General features: G+C 40.5%; 1 protein-coding gene across 3 annotated transcripts in view; it reads right to left on the bottom strand.

Annotated features, from left to right (window-relative positions):
- The window catches only part of xrn1 (5'-3' exoribonuclease 1), a 52,536-nt gene that overhangs the window by 13,815 nt on the left and 17,014 nt on the right, over positions 1-21,707 (bottom strand). For 2 of the 3 annotated variants that reach the window (XM_036556228.1, XM_036556229.1), the window contains exons 14-33: positions 20,034-20,190; positions 19,089-19,208; positions 18,284-18,453; positions 17,992-18,109; positions 17,808-17,903; positions 16,500-16,603; positions 15,217-15,348; positions 13,460-13,622; positions 12,860-12,973; positions 11,807-11,905; positions 10,755-10,870; positions 8,910-9,146; positions 8,449-8,584; positions 6,621-6,677; positions 5,944-6,076; positions 5,337-5,406; positions 2,721-2,913; positions 2,260-2,355; positions 1,264-1,356; positions 22-93 (exon numbers count right to left, since the gene is read on the bottom strand). In XM_036556228.1, the coding sequence (XP_036412121.1) occupies positions 22-93; positions 1,264-1,356; positions 2,260-2,355; positions 2,721-2,913; positions 5,337-5,406; positions 5,944-6,076; positions 6,621-6,677; positions 8,449-8,584; positions 8,910-9,146; positions 10,755-10,870; positions 11,807-11,905; positions 12,860-12,973; positions 13,460-13,622; positions 15,217-15,348; positions 16,500-16,603; positions 17,808-17,903; positions 17,992-18,109; positions 18,284-18,453; positions 19,089-19,208; positions 20,034-20,190 (2,476 nt within the window). The remainder of the gene's footprint in view (positions 1-21; positions 94-1,263; positions 1,357-2,259; positions 2,356-2,720; positions 2,914-5,336; positions 5,407-5,943; positions 6,077-6,620; positions 6,678-8,448; positions 8,585-8,909; positions 9,147-10,754; positions 10,871-11,806; positions 11,906-12,859; positions 12,974-13,459; positions 13,623-15,216; positions 15,349-16,499; positions 16,604-17,807; positions 17,904-17,991; positions 18,110-18,283; positions 18,454-19,088; positions 19,209-20,033; positions 20,191-21,707) is intronic. The other variant, XM_036556230.1, reaches the window with a different exon arrangement.

The raw sequence follows: 21,707 nt of genomic DNA, 5'->3' as shown, positions 1-21,707 counted from the left end.
GTGGTGATGTGTGTAACGTACAGGTTTGCTGTCTGGGTTTTGGCTCTGCTGCTGGCCTTCATTCTGCTTCTGCTGTCCAGCTGAGCCTTTAGCCTGTTACAAAAAAAACACAAAGATTAGACGAGAATAAGATTCAACCATTAGGAGCCTCTGGTGATAAACACATGCTCTGATTTTACAGGAATAAATTCTGATTCATTCAAAACTTTGAATCCATGATGATGAATTTGAAGGTATTGTCACATGTACAGTCTTTCTGTACATTCATCCTTTACATTTTTGCTGTCGTCACTCGCCACTGTCAAAAAAAAAAAAAAAAAGTATCCCCATTTTTGTTGATTTTTAGTTTTCTGCATCGTTTGAACAGGGTGGCTGTCCTTGGTATCGTCTGTAAATTTCATGATGAATGGACCGATAGAAACGCTCCAAAATTACTTGAAGTAAAATATCTTTACACTGAAATTAAAGAATGTTTTTGCTCTCTCCTGTGAAGTTACTTTACTTTATTTTGGAGATACTTGTTTTTTTTTTTTTGGACAGCGACCTTTACAGGAGAGGGCAAAAACATTCTTTAATTTTATTGTATGTCAATGGAACCATGGAATATATATATACACACACATACATATACACATATACATAAATCCATCCATCCATCCATCATCTAAATCGCTTATCCTTCTGGGTCGCAGTGGGGTGCTGGAGCCTATCCCAGTTGTCATTGGGCGGAAGGCAGGATACACCCTGGACGGGTCTATATATATATATATATATACACACACACACACACGTACATATATGTACATACACACATACATACATATATATATATATATATATATATATATATATATATATATATATATATATATATATATATATATATATATATATATATACACACACACAAACACACACTTATATATAACTTAAAATAAATAAATTGCTTGATCCCCTGAGCCGACAGTATGTGACTGAAGTACCCTTGAGCGAGGCACCTAACCCCCAGATGTTTCCGGGCGCCGTGGATAGGGCTACCCACCACTCCGGGCAAGTGTGCTATCTGCCCTCTAGTTTGTGTGTGTTCACTAGTGTATATGCAGTGTTTCAAAGTACAGATGGATTAAATGCGGAGGTGAAATTTCCCATTGTGGGACGAATAAATTATATATAAAAATCTGTAATTCAGCATTTAAGCAGAAATGTAATGTAGGCTTCCAGATAATTCGGGTGTGGAGAGGAGGAACATGCATAGTTACTTACGTGGTTCTGCCAGTGAGCTGGTGGTTTCTGAGGGAGCCCTGAACTCTGCAGAGACTGCCAGACATTACTGAAATCCTCCTCCTTACCAGAGCCCTGAAAACACACAGCATTACCTCACACTCACATTTACAACGTACAGTAACCTGCAGCTCTGGGATCACTGCTCAGTTTATCAGTAATTTTCAACAACAGCCATGAAATCAACAGGTAGAGTTCATCCACTTTCTCATGTATGGTGTAATGTTTAGCTGTTGTGCAGATTTTCACAGATGAAAAAAGCCAACGTGATTTTTAATGCGCTGAAACTTTCGCCCGGACGCTAAAACTCCATCCTGACTCACAGAAGCTGCATGATCTGCTTCAGCTAGACGCTCGGTGCGTTAAAACGAGCTAACAAACCACAGGAGCAACCATCAAGTCTGACGTTGAAAGATGCTGTTAGTGTTTGTTTTTAAGCCTATAAAACTCTGACTCTGTGTGGAAAGCTTTGTCACCCCCCTCTGGCATAAATGAAAACTGTCCAAAGATATGCTGAATTTATTCCTGTAAAATACTTGTAATTTAAATATTAAAAATGTATCAATCACTTTGCAAAGTGCTTACTGTCCTCATCCTGTGTATTTGTATATTCAGTATACAACACGTATTTTTTTAATTTCTTATTACAATTATTAGTTTATTTTGTTATGTACTTTATGTCACGCTTTTCTCGTTGTACTGAGTTTATCTTTGTGGCACTTTTTACCTACATGAATAAATTAAAAATAAAATATTATAAATAAAATCTATTAGTATGATAATTTTACACATTGTAAGGAGCAGCTGCTGTATATCAAAAGCTAAAAAGTGAAGATACGTGTTTTTGTTTTTAACATCTGCATATTCAATATACATATTTAATATACATAGTTATTTGTATATTAAATATACAAACGTTCTTATATTCAACAGCCAGTTATTAATGAATAATGTGGTTAACTCTCTGCTGTGCGTTACCTTGTGTGTGTGTTTCTGGTTGAGGGCTTTATAAGGAGAGTTTCTGTTTCCCTGAGTGTCGGACGCCCTGAGAGCCAAACTTTGCCGGCCGTTCTGCTGTTTAACAAACACACAAATACCTGAAATAGCAGCAACTTATTTTGTACACACACACACACACACACACACACACACACTCGGGTCAATAGTATATACACACTGCAGTACTGAAACAGGGTGATCAATAAATGGTAATAAAAGAAATGAAACTCAAGAAACTGCTGTTTCATCGATGAGTGAAACCAGTGAGAGCTCCCGCTTCTGGATGTTTGCAGACATAATCAATCAACTTCCTATAGCAGTGGTGTAAAACTCATTTTACGTAACATCCGGTGTTCAGTTTGCTGGTCCAAACTCAGTTCAGTTCTAACTCCTCGTATGCATATAAGCATTGGGGTTAGTGGGAGAATCGCTTGTGTTACCTGTGCAGGTATGAACGGTGAACGGGGAGAGTGATTTAGGCCCTCCAGCTGGTTCCTGTGGGTGCGCTGAGTGGAGGTGGGTTGGGGTTTGACGATGGCAGTGAGTTTGTGGGAGCTCTGCTCCTGACGGCTTCCGTGACTCAGGTTTATTAAGGCACACGGGGGCAGCCTGTAGCCCCGCCCTGGAGAGCACCTACACACACACACACACACACACACACATTCAATATGCTTATTGCTCATTTAATATGCTTATTGCTCATTTAATATGCTTATTGGTCATACAATATGCTTTGCAAATACGAAAATACAAAGTTAAAAAAAAACAGAAATTAAAAACATGAATAAAATAACAGAAGAAATTATACATTAAATTAGAAATCAAATAACAAATTAAGTTAGGACAGTAATAAAGCGATAGCTAATTTAAAAAACATCACATTTACCCCTCTCGTCCCAAATGCGGTCAGCTAAGACCCGTTTGGTGTCTGAAGCTTCTTTTATAAAGCTATATGGCTAATGTAGCTAACAAGTCATGGAAGCTTATGCACACCAATTAGCATAGTGCTAACTGCATGACTAGATCATCACACTTGTCTCAAACCGTGTGTTGTTCAGTATCTCTGATGGTCTTCATCATGTGGTTTCTGACACTGTGTGACTCACTGTTATCTATCAACATGGACAGAATGACTGTTTTAAGGCATGTAAAGTACTTTTGCCCATGTTTACAGATAACAGTAGGTATACAGTGTTCTCTGGTTTGGAGCAAAGTGGAACATTATACAAATTCAATATTACTTTATGCTATGGGTCCTTAACCTTTTCAGAGCGCGACCCCCTCCGTCTCCTCCCCCGGCCCTCGCGCGCCCCCCCACACACACCAGCATTCACATTACAGAAATTAAAGAAGAATAATCAAATAGTAAATATAGTCACTTAAAGGGATGAATGGACCTGCGTTCCTTAGCAGGCACTTCAAGACAAACTACAAATCCTTAGCCCTGTGCTTCAAGTTTAGCACTCAGTCAGTCTTGTAGTTCAATCAGTTCCCCTGCTCAGTGACGAGCTCAGCCAATATAAATTCATAATTCATGTAAAGCCGCAGTCACAGACTGCTGCACTGCTGATTTCTTTACAGGTGTGGAGCAAAAGTCAGGCGAGTACGAGCAGTCCAGATCTGAGGTGGTTTTGGAGGGAATGTATGGTTCAGCAAATGGTTAACTAGTTTGTTTTAGCAGCTGTGAGTGATAAGTGACAATATACAGACTGAATTTCACTGTTCAGTATTTTTCAAACAGAAGACCCCACAGCTCACCCTCTTGTTTTCTAACGGTTAACAGTTAGGCTCAGGCTCAGGTGTTATTTTTTCTCTGAGGTCCATGTACAATATGTGTGGTTTTATGTACCAAAACAGTCATAAATAATTTTTCCCAGACCACATTGTCAGTTTAGCACCTGGACTCTGTGAAATACGGAGCAATGCTGTTGCAATACGTGCAGAATGTGGTTTGGCATCGTCTTGCCGGAATAAACAAGGCCTTCCCTGAAAAAGACGTTGTCTGGATGGCAGCATTAGTGCCATGTATATATCATTCAACATTAATGGTGCCTTCACAGATGTGCACGTCACCTATGTCATGTGCACTAATGCCCCCCTAGACCATCATGAATACTGGCTTTTGAACTGTGCACTGATAACAAGCTGAGTGGTCTTTAGCCCGGAGGACACAGTGTCCATGATTTCCAAAAAGAATTTCAAATGTTGATTTGTCGGACCACTTCCCCTCTTCCCCACTTCCCCTCAGTCCATTTTAAATGAGCTCAGGCCCAGAGAAGGTGGCAGCATTTCTGGATCCTGTTTATATTTGATTTCTTCTTTGCATTTAGGGTTTTAACTTGCATTTGTGGATGCAGTGATGAACTGTTTTCACAGACAGTGGTTTTCAGAAGTGTTTCTGAGCCTATGCAGTGATTTCCTCTACAGAATCACGTCTGTTTTTAATGCAGTGCTGCCTGAGGGCCCAAAGATCACGGCCAGCAAATACTGGTTTTTAGCCTTGTCCTTTGCATATAGAGGTTTCTCCAGATTCTCTAAATCTTTTAAATGTTATTATGTATCATAGATGATGAAAAGCAAAAGTTCTTTGCCATTTTACGTTGAGAAATGTTATTCTTAAATTGTTGCACTATTTGATTGTGCAGTCTTTCACAGAGTGGTGAACCCTCCTCATCTTTACTTCTGAAAGACTCTCTGAGATGTGTTTTGAAAGATTTTATACCCAATCATGAATCATGTTACTGACCTATTGCCAAAAATGAAGATACAAAAAGTGAAATATATATAAATAGTTCTGGCTGGTCAGAGTCCAGATTTAAACCCTATAGAGAATATTTGGTCTCATATTAAAAACAAACTAGCTGGTCTGTGTTTTTCAGCTGTGTGAAGCCATCAGTGCTGAGTGGATCAATACTGGCTCTTCTTTCTGTAATTATTAAGGATTAATACATATAAAATCTCCTCATACTGCCACTCATACGACCCCCCTGGAACCACATCATGACCCCCGAGGTTAAGAACCCCTGCCTCTGCTGTGTGCTCTGTATATGCTGTACCTGAGAGTGAGTCCTCCTGCAAACTCCTCATCAAACAGAACTTCATATAGCACTTCTGCATCTCGCTCAGCTGAGAACACAAACAATATCAGACAATATTAGTGTCAGAGGTATAACGAGGTACAGCAGCATTAACTGAACTGCCACTTTCAGATTACTAAACAAGAGGCTGAATTTGGCCACACAGCAGGTAAAATTGGCCCAAATCTGATTTTCTCACCAAATCCGATTTTTTTGTTTGGTTGTTCACATTATCTGTTAAATGTGATCTGTATGCGACATCAGTCTGAACAGATCAGCTCCTAAACCGACCCACATGTGTAAAAGGACAGAGCTTCACGGCTCATCCAGAGGTAAACAATCACGACTGCCAACGAACGCCAGTCGATCAGCTTCATCTTCACCAGCATTACAGGAGCCATCATGAAGCTTCACTGACTGACAGCTGGGCTCATCACCCAGAATGTGTTCCAGCTCCCATTATGTGCCCAGTATGAACTCTAATGCATTTGATGACATCACATCCACACCTCTGCTGGCTTTGAAGGGCCTGAAGTAAAAAAACAAACCTTGTGAAAAGACTGCCATGTTTATGAGTGTGTCGTACCTCCTTTGATGCCGATTATCGTCCCTCTGAGGCCGAGTGGAACAGAGAAACTCTCTCTGACGTTGACGACTCGGTCAAACAGGTGATACTCAGCGTCCGGGTCAGGAACGACACCGTGCTGTTGCTCCAACGGCTACAAGCACACAAAGATATAAACATGCAATGATCTCAATATCAGTCACACACTGTAAAGGACAAACAAAGAGGGCACAATTTAATCCATAACAGCTCCGAGACACGTTAAACAACGGATTAGGCTCTGAAATCTGATCAAATCGATCTAAGCTGTTAATGAATATACAGAAGTGTGACCAACTGAATTCTACATAAATGCTATGTTAATAAAAAAGTACTAAAATATTCATGCAATTATGTGACTGCTGTTTTGATACGTAATCACAGCCTACTGTCACAATAATAATAATAATAATAATAATAATAAATGTTTCTTTCATTTTCTCTTTTATTTACACTGTTTTACTGCTTTATTTAAACATACTGTGGCACACTTTAAGCTGCATTTTCATGTATGAAAGATGTTCTACAATTATAAATGAAGTATTTTAACATTACAATTTGTAGGTGTCGTGTCCAACAGCACTGCTTATAAAGTACTGCTTTGTTTTATTGTCCAATGGTCATTTTATTACTTAGACATTCCTCAGTAACATGCTTACCCTGAACAGCAGATGAGGCTTCACGGTGACTCTGACTTTCTTGCTGCTCTTCTTTGCCTGTTAATCAGAGGGTGAACATAGATTTAGATTAGAACCGGAATTAGAATTAGAACATAACGTTACTGTCCCACCAAAGCAGGAGAACATGCTTAATAATTTTTAAAATAATATATAAAATACAGACTGGTGTGTTTTAAGGGCCCATTTTCTGAATTTTTCCTGTGTTATTTTTTTCTCTGGGGTCCATGTACAATACGTGTGGTTTTATGTGCCAAAAACAGTCATAAATAATTTTTCCCAGTCCGCTTTCAGGTCAGTTTAGCACCCAGACTCTTTTAATAATGAGCAATGCTGTTGTGATACATGCAGAATGTGGTTTGACATTGTCTTGCTGAAATAAACAAGGCCTTCCCTGAAAAAGACGTTGTCTGGATGGCAGCATATGTTGCCAAAACATGTATATATCATTCAGCATTAATGGTGCCTTCACAGATGTGCCAGTGCCATGTGCACTAATGCACCCCTAGACCATCATGAATACTGGCTTTTGAACTGTGCACTGATAACAAGCTGAGTGGTCTTTAGCCCGGAGGACACAGTGTCCATGATTTCCAAACAGAATTTCAAATTTTGATTCGTTGGACCACAGGACACTTTTCCACGTCCCCTCAGTCCATTTTAAAGGAGCTTGGGCCCAGAGAAGGTGGCAGCATTTCTGGATCCTGTTTATATGTGGTTTCTTCCTTGCGTTTTAGGGTTTTAACCTGCATTTGTGGATGCAGTGATGAACTGTGTTCACAGACAGTGGTTTTCGGAAGTGTTTCTGAGCCCATGCAGTGATTTCTACTACAGAATCATGTCTGTTTTTAATGCAGTGCTGCCTGAGGGCCCAAAGATCACGGCCAGCAAATACTGTTTTTTGGCCTTGTCCCTTACGTACAGAGATTTCTCCAGATTCTCTGAATCGTTTAATGTTATTATTATTATGTACCGTAGATGATGAAAAGCAAAAGTTCTTTGCTATTTACATTGAGAAATGTTATTCTTGAGATGCTTTTTTATACCCAATCATGTTATTGACCTGTCACCAATCAACCACAAGGTGTTTTTTCAAGCATTACACAACTTTACTAGCCTTTTGTTGCCCCCGTCCCAACTGTTTTGGAACGTGTTGCTGGCATCAAGTTCAAAATAGGCATTTATTTTTCAAAAAACAAAATTTCCCACTTTCATCATTTGATATGTTGTCTTTGTACTGTTTTCAATTAAATATAGGGTTTAAATGATTTGCATATCATTGTATTTTGTTTTTATCTGCATTTTGCACAGCATCCCAACTTTTTTGGAAATGGGGTTGTATTTTGTGTAATATTTCGCTTGTCTGTAGTTCAACAACGAGACGTTTGGCATCCATGGCTCCCAAAAAAGTCAGCATCTGGTTTACTGCACCGCTGTGGTCGACGGTCGGGAAAATTTAATTCTTGCCGAAATGCTCCGCTCATGTCAAAGTTTATTTATATAGCGCTTTTTACAACAGGTGTTGTCGCAAAGCAGCTTTACAGAAAAATCTGGGTCCAAGCCCCCATGAGTGTCGCCAATGGCGACAGTGGCAAGAAAAACTCCCTAAGAGTAAGAGGAAGAAACCTTGAGAGGAACCAAGACTCAAAAAGGGAACCCATCCTCCTCTGGACACAGCATAAGACTGATATATGTAAATGAGCTCCATTCTGATTGGCAGATCCCTTCAAAAATAAAAGGAGATGAACGTTTGGTTTAGCACCATTTGGGCCCTTTAAACACTGCTGAGTAAGCGAGTTAGAATCCTCACCTTGCATTTCTCCAGCTCTTCCTCGATCTTCTCCACAATGCCTGCATCCAGGATCTGCAGGTCACATGACGCTCTGGAGGAGGAGCTGACGGGATGAGTTTTCAGCCAGGCCTGAATCTCCTGAACCTTCTCCGCTCTGAGAGAGAAAACATTACACTTATCAGATCTTTTGTCTTGACACAGTGCGCTCTGCTATATTATCACAGTAGAATAAATACATTGACACTTAAAGGGACAGTTCACCGAAAAACCTAATAACCCATTTTTTCCACTACACTTTAAAGGGCCCATGTCCTACAGTTTGCTTGCATTTTATATTTCCCCACTTCCCACTTACACATTTATGTGGATTTTATGTGCCAAAAATAGCCAATTCATTTTTACATGACCATTTTCTCTCTCTTTTTTAAACACTGGGGGGGAAAGCTAAATTTGTGGAGAGTGATGCAAGAGTGAGGTACCCGTTCTCATCCTCTCCAGGCCAGATATCATCCTCGTAGAAGACGTCATCATGGCTGTTTCTGGACACGAAGTCAAACACCTCAGAAAATCTCTCCAGATACTCAGCCAGCAGCTCCTCCACAGCGGCCGAGTACAGCCACTCCTTCTCCGTTCGCTTGGTGTAGCCGGGAACCTCCTCGTTCTTCTTGTTGAACTTCAGATTCAGACCCACGTTTGCCCTCTGCTCTCCATGAGGACTGCAGAGGAACAAAGAGGAACGGAGAACGAGTTAGAACATTTGAACCAGGGGTGTCAAACTCAACCAGTAAAAGGGCCATATTAAAAAACCTCAACAAATCCGTGGGCCAGAGGAAAAAAATGTTTTTATTTCATTTTTAATTAATGTTGTGCTGTAACCCGAACTGACCAGTTTATGCAAAATTTTAAAAAACCTCAGCAGTAAAATACAGACACTTGTATTAGACCTTGAAATATTACATGAATACTTGAAATATTCAAAATTTAAGTGCCCCAGGAGCTCAGTCTTTTAAACCTACCTGTTTGCTTGAGCCAGACACTTGGCATCCTTTCCTTTGCTGCAAGTTCATTAAGACTGACTTTAGGTTTTTATGTTGGTTGAACAGCAGCTGAAATGCATTTTGGTAATATGGCTGATGTGGAATTGTGTAGAACTGTCCCACAGATTGTTGTTGGGAAAGGAGAGTCGGAGCACATTACGTTGCAGTGCATGCTGGGGACTGTAGTGCATCTCACTGTGAAACGGGCTAATATTAATAGAGAATTAAATTACTTGCGGACCGGATAAAATTGTGTGGTGGGCCTGATTTGGCCCACCTTGTGTTTGACACATGGGATCTATGCAGTCTGACCAAAGTACCCTCAAGAGACGCAGTTCATTTCCATTCTAATGATGATGAATGTAAAATGATCTGTATAAAACCTACAATTCAGGTTTGAAAAAGAATGAGCAGAGTAATAGTAGTAATAATAACAGTAATACTACTACTACTACTACTACTAATAATAATAATGGCTGCACAATAAATATCATTTATCATTATTGTGATATGAGTTTTCATGAGTTTTCGGACTGGCGAGAATGCAGAAGTCTAGAAGCCCAACAAGAGCTCCCTGCACTGAGGTAAAACTGTGCTCTCCCACGCAGAGAACGAGTGACTTAACCACTCAGCTTAACAGCCAATTACAACACTCAAAGCTCAAAAACTACTCTGAACTACAAGCCTGTAAAAATTCTTAAAACATGATGACCGTTCACTCTGAGGGTGTAAAATCATCATCATCATAAGAAGCTTTTAAAGAAATTAAATATAAACACATACTTTAATTGAAAATAAAAACACATTTATCTGTGTTTGTAGCCTCACTGTAAACCTGAACAGAAAAAGCTGTTCAGTAAATCCTGACTGTTTTTAGATTAAAGCTCATGAAACTCACTCATGCGCCGCTGGCTAAAATTCTCCACAAGGGGGCGCCATCAGCAGTCAGCATGTGTGACATGGTTCAGCCTTACAGCGCAAAAAAATGTGCTTACATTTCAGATGCAAGCTGCTATGAGTGCTTATTTTTATGTTGTACAATAGTAAATTATGCTTTTGTAATTTTTTCTGTTTGCTTAAGGAAAAGTTTTACTGATTAACAATAATAACAATTACTATTATGACTATCATTATTATTATTATCGTTACAACAACAACATATCACCTTTCTAATTTCCAAGGTCACTTTACAGAAGCAACAGATACAATAACATGTTATGACCACCACATCACAGTCCCACAGCAAAAGATCTTAAACAAAACAGAACCAGAAAAAGCAGCACTAACTTTTTCTTGGAGCCTCTGCCAATGAAAATGCTGCCAGAGAACCTGGAGACCAGGTAGCTGGTGATGCCGAGGCGGGAGGCGAGGACGTATCCGGGGCTGTACTTCACGGAGTATTTCTGAAGGGTTTCAAAAAACAAAGTAAATATTACGTATTATGAAGAAAATATACTGTTATTGCTCACTCATTCATTCATTTTATTCACTGCTGCCTCTGTATTTTCTACAGTTACTGGAGTTTCCTTTTATGCTTTAAGCTGGGAGGTTAAATGATTTGGTGCTTATGAAGAAAATAAATCTGTAATGGTTTCCTCTGCTCTGTTTTTCTGTCAGAGTATGGGCAAAACAATCTCAACCATTACACATTAACAAAACAGCTGCCCTCATTTGCAATATATGAATGAATAACAATACACTGATCAGGCATAACATTATGACCACCTCCTTGTTTCTACGCTCATTGTCCATTTTATCAGCTCCACTTACTATATAGGTGCACTTTGTAGTTCTACAGTTCCAGACTGTAGTCCATCTGTTTCTCTGCATACTTTGTTAGCCCCCTTTTACCCTGTTCTTCAGTGGTCAGGACCCCCATGGACCCTCACATCGCAGATACTATTTGGGTGGTGGATCATTCTCAGCACTGCAGTAACACTGATGTGGTGGTGGTGTGTTAGTGTGTGTTGTGCTGGTACGAGTGGATCAGACACAGCAGTGCTGCTGGAGATTTTAAACAGCTCAGTGTCGCTGCTGGACTGAGAATAGTCCACCAACCAAAAATATCCAGCCAGCAGCGTCCTGTGGGCTGCGTCCTGTGACCACTGATGAAGGACTAGAGGATGACCAACACAAACTATGCAGCAGCAGATGAGCTATCGTCTCTGACTTTACATCTACAAGGTGGACTGACAAGGTAGGAGTGTCTAATAGAGTGGACAGTGAGTGGACACAGTGTTTAAAAACTCACAACGAGCGTAGAAACAAGGAGGGTCATAATGTTATGCCTGGTCGGTGTAAATAAACACATAAGTATTTCATATAGAGGTAGGACTCACATGCTGGTTCTGAATTAAGGCATCGAGTTGAGGTTCACACGGCATGGTGAAGACCACCCGGACTCGTCCCTCGTTGATGACATCACTGGAATCTTGCACCTAAAGGGAGGGAAAAAAAAAAAAAAAGTACATCAACAATTTGCTAAGGTTACTGCAGCCATTGCATAAAGAGGAATACCACCCAATTTTCTAATTTTCAGCATGATAAAATGGTTAAAATGTAAACAAAGTCATTCAGAGTGGTTTGGTGTGAAACGCTCCCTGCTATACTTTTAAAAAAGAAAACGGTTCTACAAAGAGCCATAAACACTCAAAGAACCCTTTGCATGATTAAAGTGTTCTTTGCATCATGCAAGTGTTCTTCAGATTGATGAAGAATGTGCTGTAGAGGGTTCTATATAGAATCTTTTTGAAAATGGTTATATATAGCACCCAAAAGGGTTGTTACGGTGTCAAGCTTGGAATAGAAAAACGCTTTTGGGTTCTATATAGAACCGTCTATGGCACATTCATGCACATTCTCCATCAATCCGAAGAATCCTTTAATCATGCAAAGGGTTCTTTGAGTGTTCATGGCTCTATATAGAACCATTTTCTTTATTAAAGAACCCTTGAAGCACCATCTTTTTTAAGAGTGTAGAAAAACTTACTGAGTCAGAACTGTTCACAGTGGTGGTGATAGGAACCAGACGTCCACCTCTAAAAGCTCCCTCACAGAAAGTTGCTACATGAAATGGTTATGAATTCACTGCCTGATGACTGAGACCTTATTTATGACAGTTTTGAGAAGATTTTGGCCTTAAAATCCATTTATGGTGGAGGGATACATAATACGCAGGGTGTTTCCACTATTTTCCATCATCAACATTCCATATAAACTCAGAAGACTCGTGTAGGTTCACTGGTGGTTTTGAATAGTAAATAAAATGTCTATATCTGTGTTGTAGTCATGGCGACCCCTGGTTCCTATCACCACCACTGTAAAGAAATCTGAACCATTTCACACCAAACCACTCTGAATGACTTGGTAAAAGCCTCTTCAGCAGCACTCACCTCTCCCATGGCTCCGTAATATGGGTTCCCCACCATAAACACAGTAGATGCCACAGGAAACAGCTCCTCTAGGGTTTTGAAACGAGCCAGAGAGGAGTCGAAGGCCTTGATGTCCTGAAGGAAAGAAAAAACAGCACAATCACTCACAGAATGACCAACAGCAGAGCAGCATTAACAGGAAAACTAACCGCACTGAAACCCATGCTCTGTATTGCTCATTTGCATAAAGGTTTTATAAAGGGTTTAAATGGAAAATTAGCTCATTAATGGCTATTAATTGCATCTTAAACACCTTAGCAATAATTAATAAGCAGTCAAAACACATAAAAAGCATGAGCTGCTCTATCAAATGAACATGAACATACATTGAAGCTGAACGGTTTAATGCCGGTTAAAAAACGGTTTAACATATGGATGATGACTCACTACTTCTTAAGCAGCGGGTTACTGTTGCCCTTTTTTATGTGTACTACCTGCTTATTGACTAGTTATAAGGTGTTTATTACAGTCACAAATATCTTAATATAATATAGAATAAATATACACTTGTGTACAGAAATTTTAAACATTTGGTGGCACTGCCCTTTAAGGTAAGCTTACCTTCACAATGGTTTGGTATGGGAACGGCAGAACCTGTTTGGCCCACTGCTTCTCCAGAAGGACACTGCCATTCTGACTGATCGTATACTTCCTGCCGGTCAGCTGCTGAGTGTACAGCAGGATGTCCGTCTCGTTGATTACGACACCTTTACGCTTATTGTGGCTGCACAAAAAAGTGAGGATCAGCGGTCAGAGTGTAGGTCACACACCGTGCCAAAGGTGAAAACTACAAGTCTAATAATGGCAACATAAAAACGTCAATTAGCAGGGATGAATCTGGGCGAGTTTAATTATTTAATACCCAGAAACCTTAACTTAGGTGATTAGACAGTGATGGTAAATACAGTCTTAGGCCCAATCCTATTGCACCCCTCGCCCCCACCACGTAGCCCTAATCCCTCTGTTTTGCGTTTTTACGTCTAGGGGTAGGGTGTCCCGATTCTTGTTGCGATAGAGGGGTGGGGCGAAGTGTTGGGGCTACATGGCCCTCCAAACAGAGGTTTTTCAGAGACTCCAAGCAGAGTGTTATGAGGAAAGAAGAAAAACCGGCAAGATGGTTAAACAAGAGACCAAAGAAACATTAATTAATTAATAATAATAATAATAAGAAGAAGAAGAAGAAGAAGAAGAAGAAAAAGAAGAAGAAGAACAACAACAACAACGTATCTTATCTATAGTGCCTTTCTAAAATCAAGTTTAATTCAAATTCACAACACCAAAAGGTATTACAATGAAACATCAAAGACTAAACAAATGACAAGTGATCCAAGGGCCTTAATTGACTCAAATGAGTCAAGAGACAAGAGTGACTCAAGTCAGTCTAATGACTCAAGTGACATGTGACACAAATGAGATCACTGACTCCAGTACCTCCAATAAGCAAAATGACTTGAGTGAGTCAAATGATTTAAGAGAGTCAAATGACTCAAGAGAGACATGTGAATCAAGTGACACAAATGAATCAAGTGAAACAATTAAATCAAGGGTTCTTGATTCTTGTTCAGACAGAGGGGTAGGGCGAAGTGTCCAAACGGAGGTTTTACAGAGACTCCAAACAGAGAGTTATGAGGAAAAAAAAGAAAAATCGGTAAGATGGAGAACAAGAGACCAAAGAAACCCCCAAATGTGAGAATTTTCTCTGTTAAGAAATTACGATAATCACTGTATTATCTAAGTTTAATGCTGTTTCAGTGTATTATGGTCCTTTTCTTCATAACAAGCATAGTAGTGCTAATGTCTCGGTAGCTAGTTAGCTAAATTTCCCGCTCCACCTTAAATAGTCCAGCAGTTCTGATGCCTGAAGCGCCAGAATGTAACTGCTGCTCCATTTAAGGTGGAACGGAAAAAATTTAACAAGAAGCTGGTCAATATCTGATTTCAGCTTCATATCACTGAAGAATTAGGGGTGGGCGATAATAAATAATTGCCCCCCTCTTTGAAGTCATATGATGCCCTAAATGTAACTAAAGCCCAGCAGTGAGGAGCTGAACTTTACCCTCCTCTGCTGTCACTGCAGACTGGCAGGGTTGCCTACAGAGCAGCGCTAGTAGCTGTTAATGAAGTAATGCTCTTTTTATTTAAGGGTCCCATTTGAGAGGGAAGATTTCACTACACTACAGCTTGTAACTCAGTTCCAAGGGGCAACACTCGAAAACAAGGGGTAGGGGTAAAAATAAGAAATGACTGGGCCTTACTGTTCAGTAATAAAGATAACAGTGGTGTTCGTGATTAGATGGTGATGGTTAATACAGTCTTACTATTCTGTGAGGCCCTGCACCTCCTTCACCCAATCCTTCTGCTCTTTATCACTCAAATACTGCACTTTAACAGGAGGAGGAGTGCTGTCCACATACAGCTTCTGCACACCAGGCGGCTCCTCTAGGAAAAATCTGAGAGTGAGAGAGGGGGATGGGAATAGAGAGAGAGAGAGAGAGAGAGAGAGAGAGAGAGAGGATTGCGTTCATATACACTTTTAAAATTTTCTTTATTAGTCTTTAATATTCCCAAATTTAGTAAATTAAGCTTTGACAGTGTCATCTACCTTATCTACATTAATCAACTTGGAATCAAGGCAACAGAAACAGAGAGAGAGAGAAAGAAAAAGAGAGAGAGAGAGAGAGAGAGAAAGGAGCAAAACAGGAAAAAAGAGAGAGAGGGGAGAGGTAGTTGAGAGAAAGAAACAAAGGATAGGAAAAGAGAAAAATAAAGACAAGAAAGAGAAAGAAGCAGAAAAGCATAGCAGAAAAGACAGAGAGAGAGAGAAAGAGGAAGAACAGAGAGAGGACAGAAGAGAGCATGAGAGAGAGGATGTAAGAGACAAAGAGACAGAGAGAGAGAAAAGAGAGACAACGACAGAGAGAAATAGAGAGAGAGAGAAATGGAGAGAGAGAGAGGATGTGAGAGAGATAGAAAGAGACAGAGAGGAACAGAGAGAGAGAGAGAGAGAGAGAGCGCGCGAGAAAGAGAGGGAGAGAGAGAGACAGAGAGAGAGAGAGAAATAGAGAGAGAAATAGAGAGAGAGAGAAAAATAGAGAGGATGTGAAAGAGAGGATGAGAGAGAGAGAGAGAGAGAGAGAAAGAAAGACAAAGGGAGAGAGAGAGAGAGAAAAAGAGAGGGAGAGGGAGAGTGTAAGAGAGAGAGAGAGAGAGAAAAAGAGGGAGACAGAGGGAGACAGAGAGAGAGAGAGAGAGAGAGAGAGAGAGAGCGAGAAAGAGAGGGAGAGAGAGAGACAGAGAGAGAGAGAAAAATAGAGAGGATGTGAAAGAGAGGATGTGAAAGAGAGGATGAGAGAGAGATAAAGAGATGAGAGAGAGAGAGAGAGAGAGAAAGAAAGACAAAGGGAGAGAGAGAGAGAGAGAAAAAGAGAGGGAGAGGGAGAGTGTAAGAGAGAGAGAGAGAGAGAAAAAGAGAGGGAGAGAGGGAGAGAGAGAGAAAAAGAGAGGGAGAGAGGGAGAGAGAGAGAGAGAGAGAGAGAGAGAGAGAGAGAGAGAGAGAGAGAGAGAGAGGTGTTAATGAAGGTTATTTTCATTAATATCTTACTTTGTCTCTCCATCAGAAACAGCCACCACTCGCGCCTCCACCAGATGAGGCCAGCTCACAAACACAGATTTCCCCAAAACCAGCGCCGCTACGTCCTCCACCATCTGCACAGAGGAACCAACCCAGCCTGCGTTACTGGATCAACACTTCATAATTTACAGCCACACATACACAGACACTTCTGGACTGTTCATTATTCGTGCTTTAAAAACAAGCACTGTGCATATTATGTGTCCAGGTCAGGAGTCACAACCCAAATGTTAAGAAGAGCCATTTTGTCCTTCCAACAAAAATCGAACCACTTTGAGAGCCACAAAATTTGATGTCCATTTTCCATTGTGACTGTAAATACGTCTCAGTATGTGCTAAAGTACAGACTAAAAACGTAAATATAAATGAACACACAGACTTACTCTGCTCTGCTTTAAGCTTTTGCTCAGCTATAGCAGCTTTTCTCGCATCTCCAGCAGGAAACCTCCGCAAAAAGTACAACAGTTTCTTGTAAAACGTCTCTCAATGATTGACTTTTTACGAGGCTGAAGTCGCTTCTCATTCGCCAGCTTCTTGTTTGAATTTTCCCGTTCCACCTTAAATGGTGCCTGAGGCGCTAGAATGTAACTGCTGCACAATTTAAGGTGGAACGGGAAAATTCAAACAAGAAGCTGGCGAATGAGAAACTGACTTTTTAGTGTTTGTCAGTTTCTCATTGCAGATTAAACGTATCAGGAAACCAGCTGGAGTGATTATAAACGCAAATAAGTCCATTCATCTCCAAATGATCAACATTCCTCTTAAATCTCTCTCTTTGCCTTCTCGTTAGCTACTAGCTAGGTGAGATTGTTGTCTGTGTTGCTGTGGTGACCAGCAGTCTGCGCTGATCTTCAGGGTTAAAGGGTGAATTAGCAGTTCTACATTAACTCCAGAGTTTAAGACCATTTATTGTTAAACTGTGTTGAACGATCAGCAGAGCTTTATTTTACTGTAAAGGAGGATTATTTTATTTTTACCTACAAATCTGATTCTGCTGTGGAGCCACAACAGGGCAGAAAAAGAGCCGCATGGAGCCGACCCCTGCTCTATGGCTTTAAAGGGCTGATATTCCACTTTTTGTCACTGGTATTGTTTTTTTTTCTTTTGCTACTATTCCTTTAGGGCCGATATATGTAAATGAGCTCTGTTCAGATTGGCTGTCCTGTACTGTGTCTTGTTCAAAAACAACATGGAACAAACTGTATGGGCCCTTTAAGTGAAATCTATGATATGGACCCTTTAACTGTTGCTGCGTTTGGATGAAGCAATGGAGCTCACCGGCACCCCCTGCTGGCAGGGTAAAATCTCCAGCATCGTGTTCTCTCCTCGGCTGCTCTGTTGGAACACCATCACGCCGTTCTTCTTCTTATAGAACTGAGAGAGAGAATGAGATAATCTCAGTTAATCTCATAATAATCCTGTTTAATCTGGTGATAATCTGAGTCAATCTGATGAGGCTTACTTTATGGCGGATGTGCTGCAGCGTGGGAAAGCCACAGAAATACAGTGAGCTGCGGTCAACCTTGCGGCTGACATAGTCCAGAGAAACCCGCCAGGCGTCCATAGGAATGGGGGTCACCCTAAAAAAATGCCATTACATATCAGCTTCTCTCTGAATATCACTGGACTGTTCCTTTAGATTTCTTTATGTCGTGTATATTTATGACAGAAAAATCTAAAAATTCATATACACTCTCCTTTTTTAACAATATAAGTGAAAAGTTATTTTAAAGCTGCAAATGAAAACTGCGTACTTGGTGTGGCAGTGCACGATGTTGGGGAAGACGTCAGGCAGTGGTGAGCTGTAGGGATAATCCAGCTGTTTATCGTAGCAGTACAGTGAACACTCTGTGTGTCTGTTTCTGCTTTTCTCTGATTTACTCAAAAGATCTGTGCATGGCTCCATGGCTGCCAGCAGCCGTTTCTGAAACACACATATCACAAGCATAATAATAATAATAATAATAATAATAATAATAATAATGACAACAATGTATCTCTATTTCTAAAATCAAGTTTAATTCAAATTCACAACACCAAAGGTATTACAATGAAACATCAAAGACAAATGACAAGTGATCCAAGGGCCTCAATTGACTCAAATGAGTCAAGGGGCAAGAGTGACTCAAGTCAGTCTAATGACTCAAGTGACAAGTGACACAAATGAGATCATTGACTCCAGCGCCTCCAATAAGCAAAATGACTTAAGTGACTTCAGTGAGTCAAATGATTCACGTGACACAAATGAGAAAACAGACTCCAGCACCTCCAATGAGTAAAATGACTTAAGTGACTTGAGTGAGTCAAATGATGTAAGAGAGTCAAATGACTCAAGAGAGACATGTGAATCAAGAGAGATAGGCAAATCAAGTGACACAAGTGAATCAAGTGAAACAATTAAATCAAGTGACACAGGTGAGTCAAATGATTCAGTCAAATGATTCAAGTCAGTGACTTGAGTGACAACCCCAGAGACGAAGTGGAGGATATAGCAGATACTGTGAATACATGATGGTCTGAACTATATAAATAACAAATAAACAAAAGCAAAATCTGCACCTCGTCGATGAAGGGGATGAGCACCACCGCCTCCCACTCCTGCTGCTTCCCATTCAGGTCCGTTTTGAAGTCCAGCGGATAGTACTCGATGATGGAGGAACTCTGGGACGTCATCAGATGCTGAAACAGAAATAACACATTCAGAGGGACTATCTGCATGTATAATTTACTGAGAATGTAACAAGACAAATAAAGCCTGTAACAGGAACACTATTACATGATGCGCAGACGGCTGAGAAATTAAAGGAAAAACCCCAAAAACAAGTCAAGAACCATTACGAGTGCAGGAGCTGCACAGACAGGTGATTCAATTGAGAAATTAACATCCCGCCAGCTCTGTGGCAGGTATAAAAACACTGAGCAGGTCCAGAATAGCTCGGTTTTGGATCAAGATGATAACGATCTAAGTACCTTTGAAAGTATGTTCACTATTGAGCTTCACTCACATCCACGTGCATGTGATGCTCGTGCACTAGTGCGATATGTAAGAGCAGCTGTTCCTCAGGTGACTGAGGATCATCGGTAGGCAATAAAGCAAAAATACGACAATCGTAATACTTCACAATACACAATATGTCGCAATATTTACTTTTTCCTGACATCAGAAACATTGGAACAGGCAAAAAAGTGTCAGTAGTGCCACATTTATGTACACAAGTACAAAAAATATATATATTTAAGTGACATGTCTAAACTAAAAACTGACTTACTCACTATGGCATTCTCCCGATTGTGTTATTCTGTTCCCACTTTTATACTGTATATTTATATATTCTGTTTTTAGTTCATTGTTGTACTGATCTGGTCACTGTGTTTTCCACAAGTGAGAGAGCGCATGTGCAATGTTAGACTGAGACTAAGCACAGGGAATAATGGTGGACCCCTACGGAAAAGGGGTCCGGAGGCTCCTTCAATCTGTCATCTGTCTGTATTTGTGTGAGTTACCTGGTAACACTTGGGGAGCAGGTCTTTGCTGGCTGCGGGCAGGACGCCGAGGAGCTGCTCAAACGGCATGAAGGGCTTCCCTAGGTCAAAGGTCAACTTCAACCCAGCAACGTTTCTCACGTCCGACAGGAAGGGGGCGTAGTGGTATGGGTAATACCTAACACACACACACAGTTCACAGTTATAGCGGTGTTTTATTGTGTAAACTGCACTGCTATACTGTATTCAGTTTTCATATGATATTCAAATTTAGTGTCTGTAAACTTTCAGCAGGCCTGCATGATAAATTTCCATCTTTATTGCAATATGAGTTTCTGTGATAAACACATCGTTAAGTCTAGACTATCCAGAACTGCTAGTCTATATAAAAATGCTTACATAATAATGATTATTTTCACTCCCAGTCTTGTGTTTTAAATGTAAAGGTGTAAAATGTGTAAATCCGTAATGGGCACCGTCACAACAAACCTGCATTACCATAAGGTGATTTTTAAGCTTGTTTACATATGTATACACACACACACACACACACACACACACACACACACACACACACCTTTTATCCCCATTTAATTCTCTAAATAAACAACAGAAAATTTTTGAATCGTGAAAATTTTAAAACACAGAAAAGTGCCAATTTAAATGAAAAGGAAATATTGACTGTTCTGCACTATTTCTATCTCACTACTCAGACTGAAGCAGGTGTGCGGAGCTGTTGAGTAGAGGTGCGGGAAAAAAATCGATTCTTAGATGCATCGTGATGCGGACGTGAACGATTGTGAATCGATTCACAAATGTAAAAAATCGATTTTTTAAATATTTAATTTATAACGTAATGTTGGCGGAATGCAAAAGACAGAACTTGGAAGTGGGTAAGTGCAGCGCCCGGACAGTCTGTGGCAGCACATAACAAAAACACACATGGATGAGCGAGAAATCCGACCGGCTCCCTCTGCATTAAAGCCAGGTTAGGTCAGGAGTCACAGCCCAAATGTTAACATTTTGTCCTTTCAACAAAAATCAAACCACCTTGGGAGCCGCAACATTTCATGTCCAGTATGTCTCAGTGTGTGTTAATGTCCTAGTATAGACTAAACAATATAAACGAAAACGCAGACTTACTTCGCTCTGCTTTAAGATTTAGCTACAGCCGCTTTTCTTCCACCTCCGCCAGAAGACGTTTCCTCAGAAGTAGATCAGTTAAACATCTCTCAGCGTTCGACTGTTTTACGAGGCTGAAGTCGCTTCTTATTCTCCAGCTTCTTGTTCAAATTTACCTGTTCCACCTTAAATTCTAACTGGGGCGCCGAATGTAAATGCGGTGGAACGGGAGAATTCGAAAGAGAAGCGACTTCAGCTTCGCCACTTTTTACTGTGTGACAGTCTCTCGTTGCAGATTTAATGTATCAGGAAACCAACTGCGCTGCTTATAAATGTGAATAACACATTGCTGCTGTGTGACCTGCAGTCTGCACACCGGTTCTCAGTCGTTGTGAAACAGGGCTTTCGCGCTATGTTGCACACGATGAGACACAGATGAGTAGCAGCAGCTTCTTGTGCTCCAAACAATGGATCTGATCTGCTGATCAGACACTTTTACACAAGCATGTGGAGCTCAGGCAGCTCGAGTGCTCACACACATGCATGTTTTCCATCACATGCACGCATACAGAT

This window comes from Colossoma macropomum, unplaced genomic scaffold, assembly GCF_904425465.1.
Source record: "Colossoma macropomum unplaced genomic scaffold, Colossoma_macropomum, whole genome shotgun sequence".
Lineage (NCBI taxonomy): Eukaryota > Metazoa > Chordata > Actinopteri > Characiformes > Serrasalmidae > Colossoma > Colossoma macropomum.
This window is presented reverse-complemented; position numbering and strand designations above follow the sequence as displayed.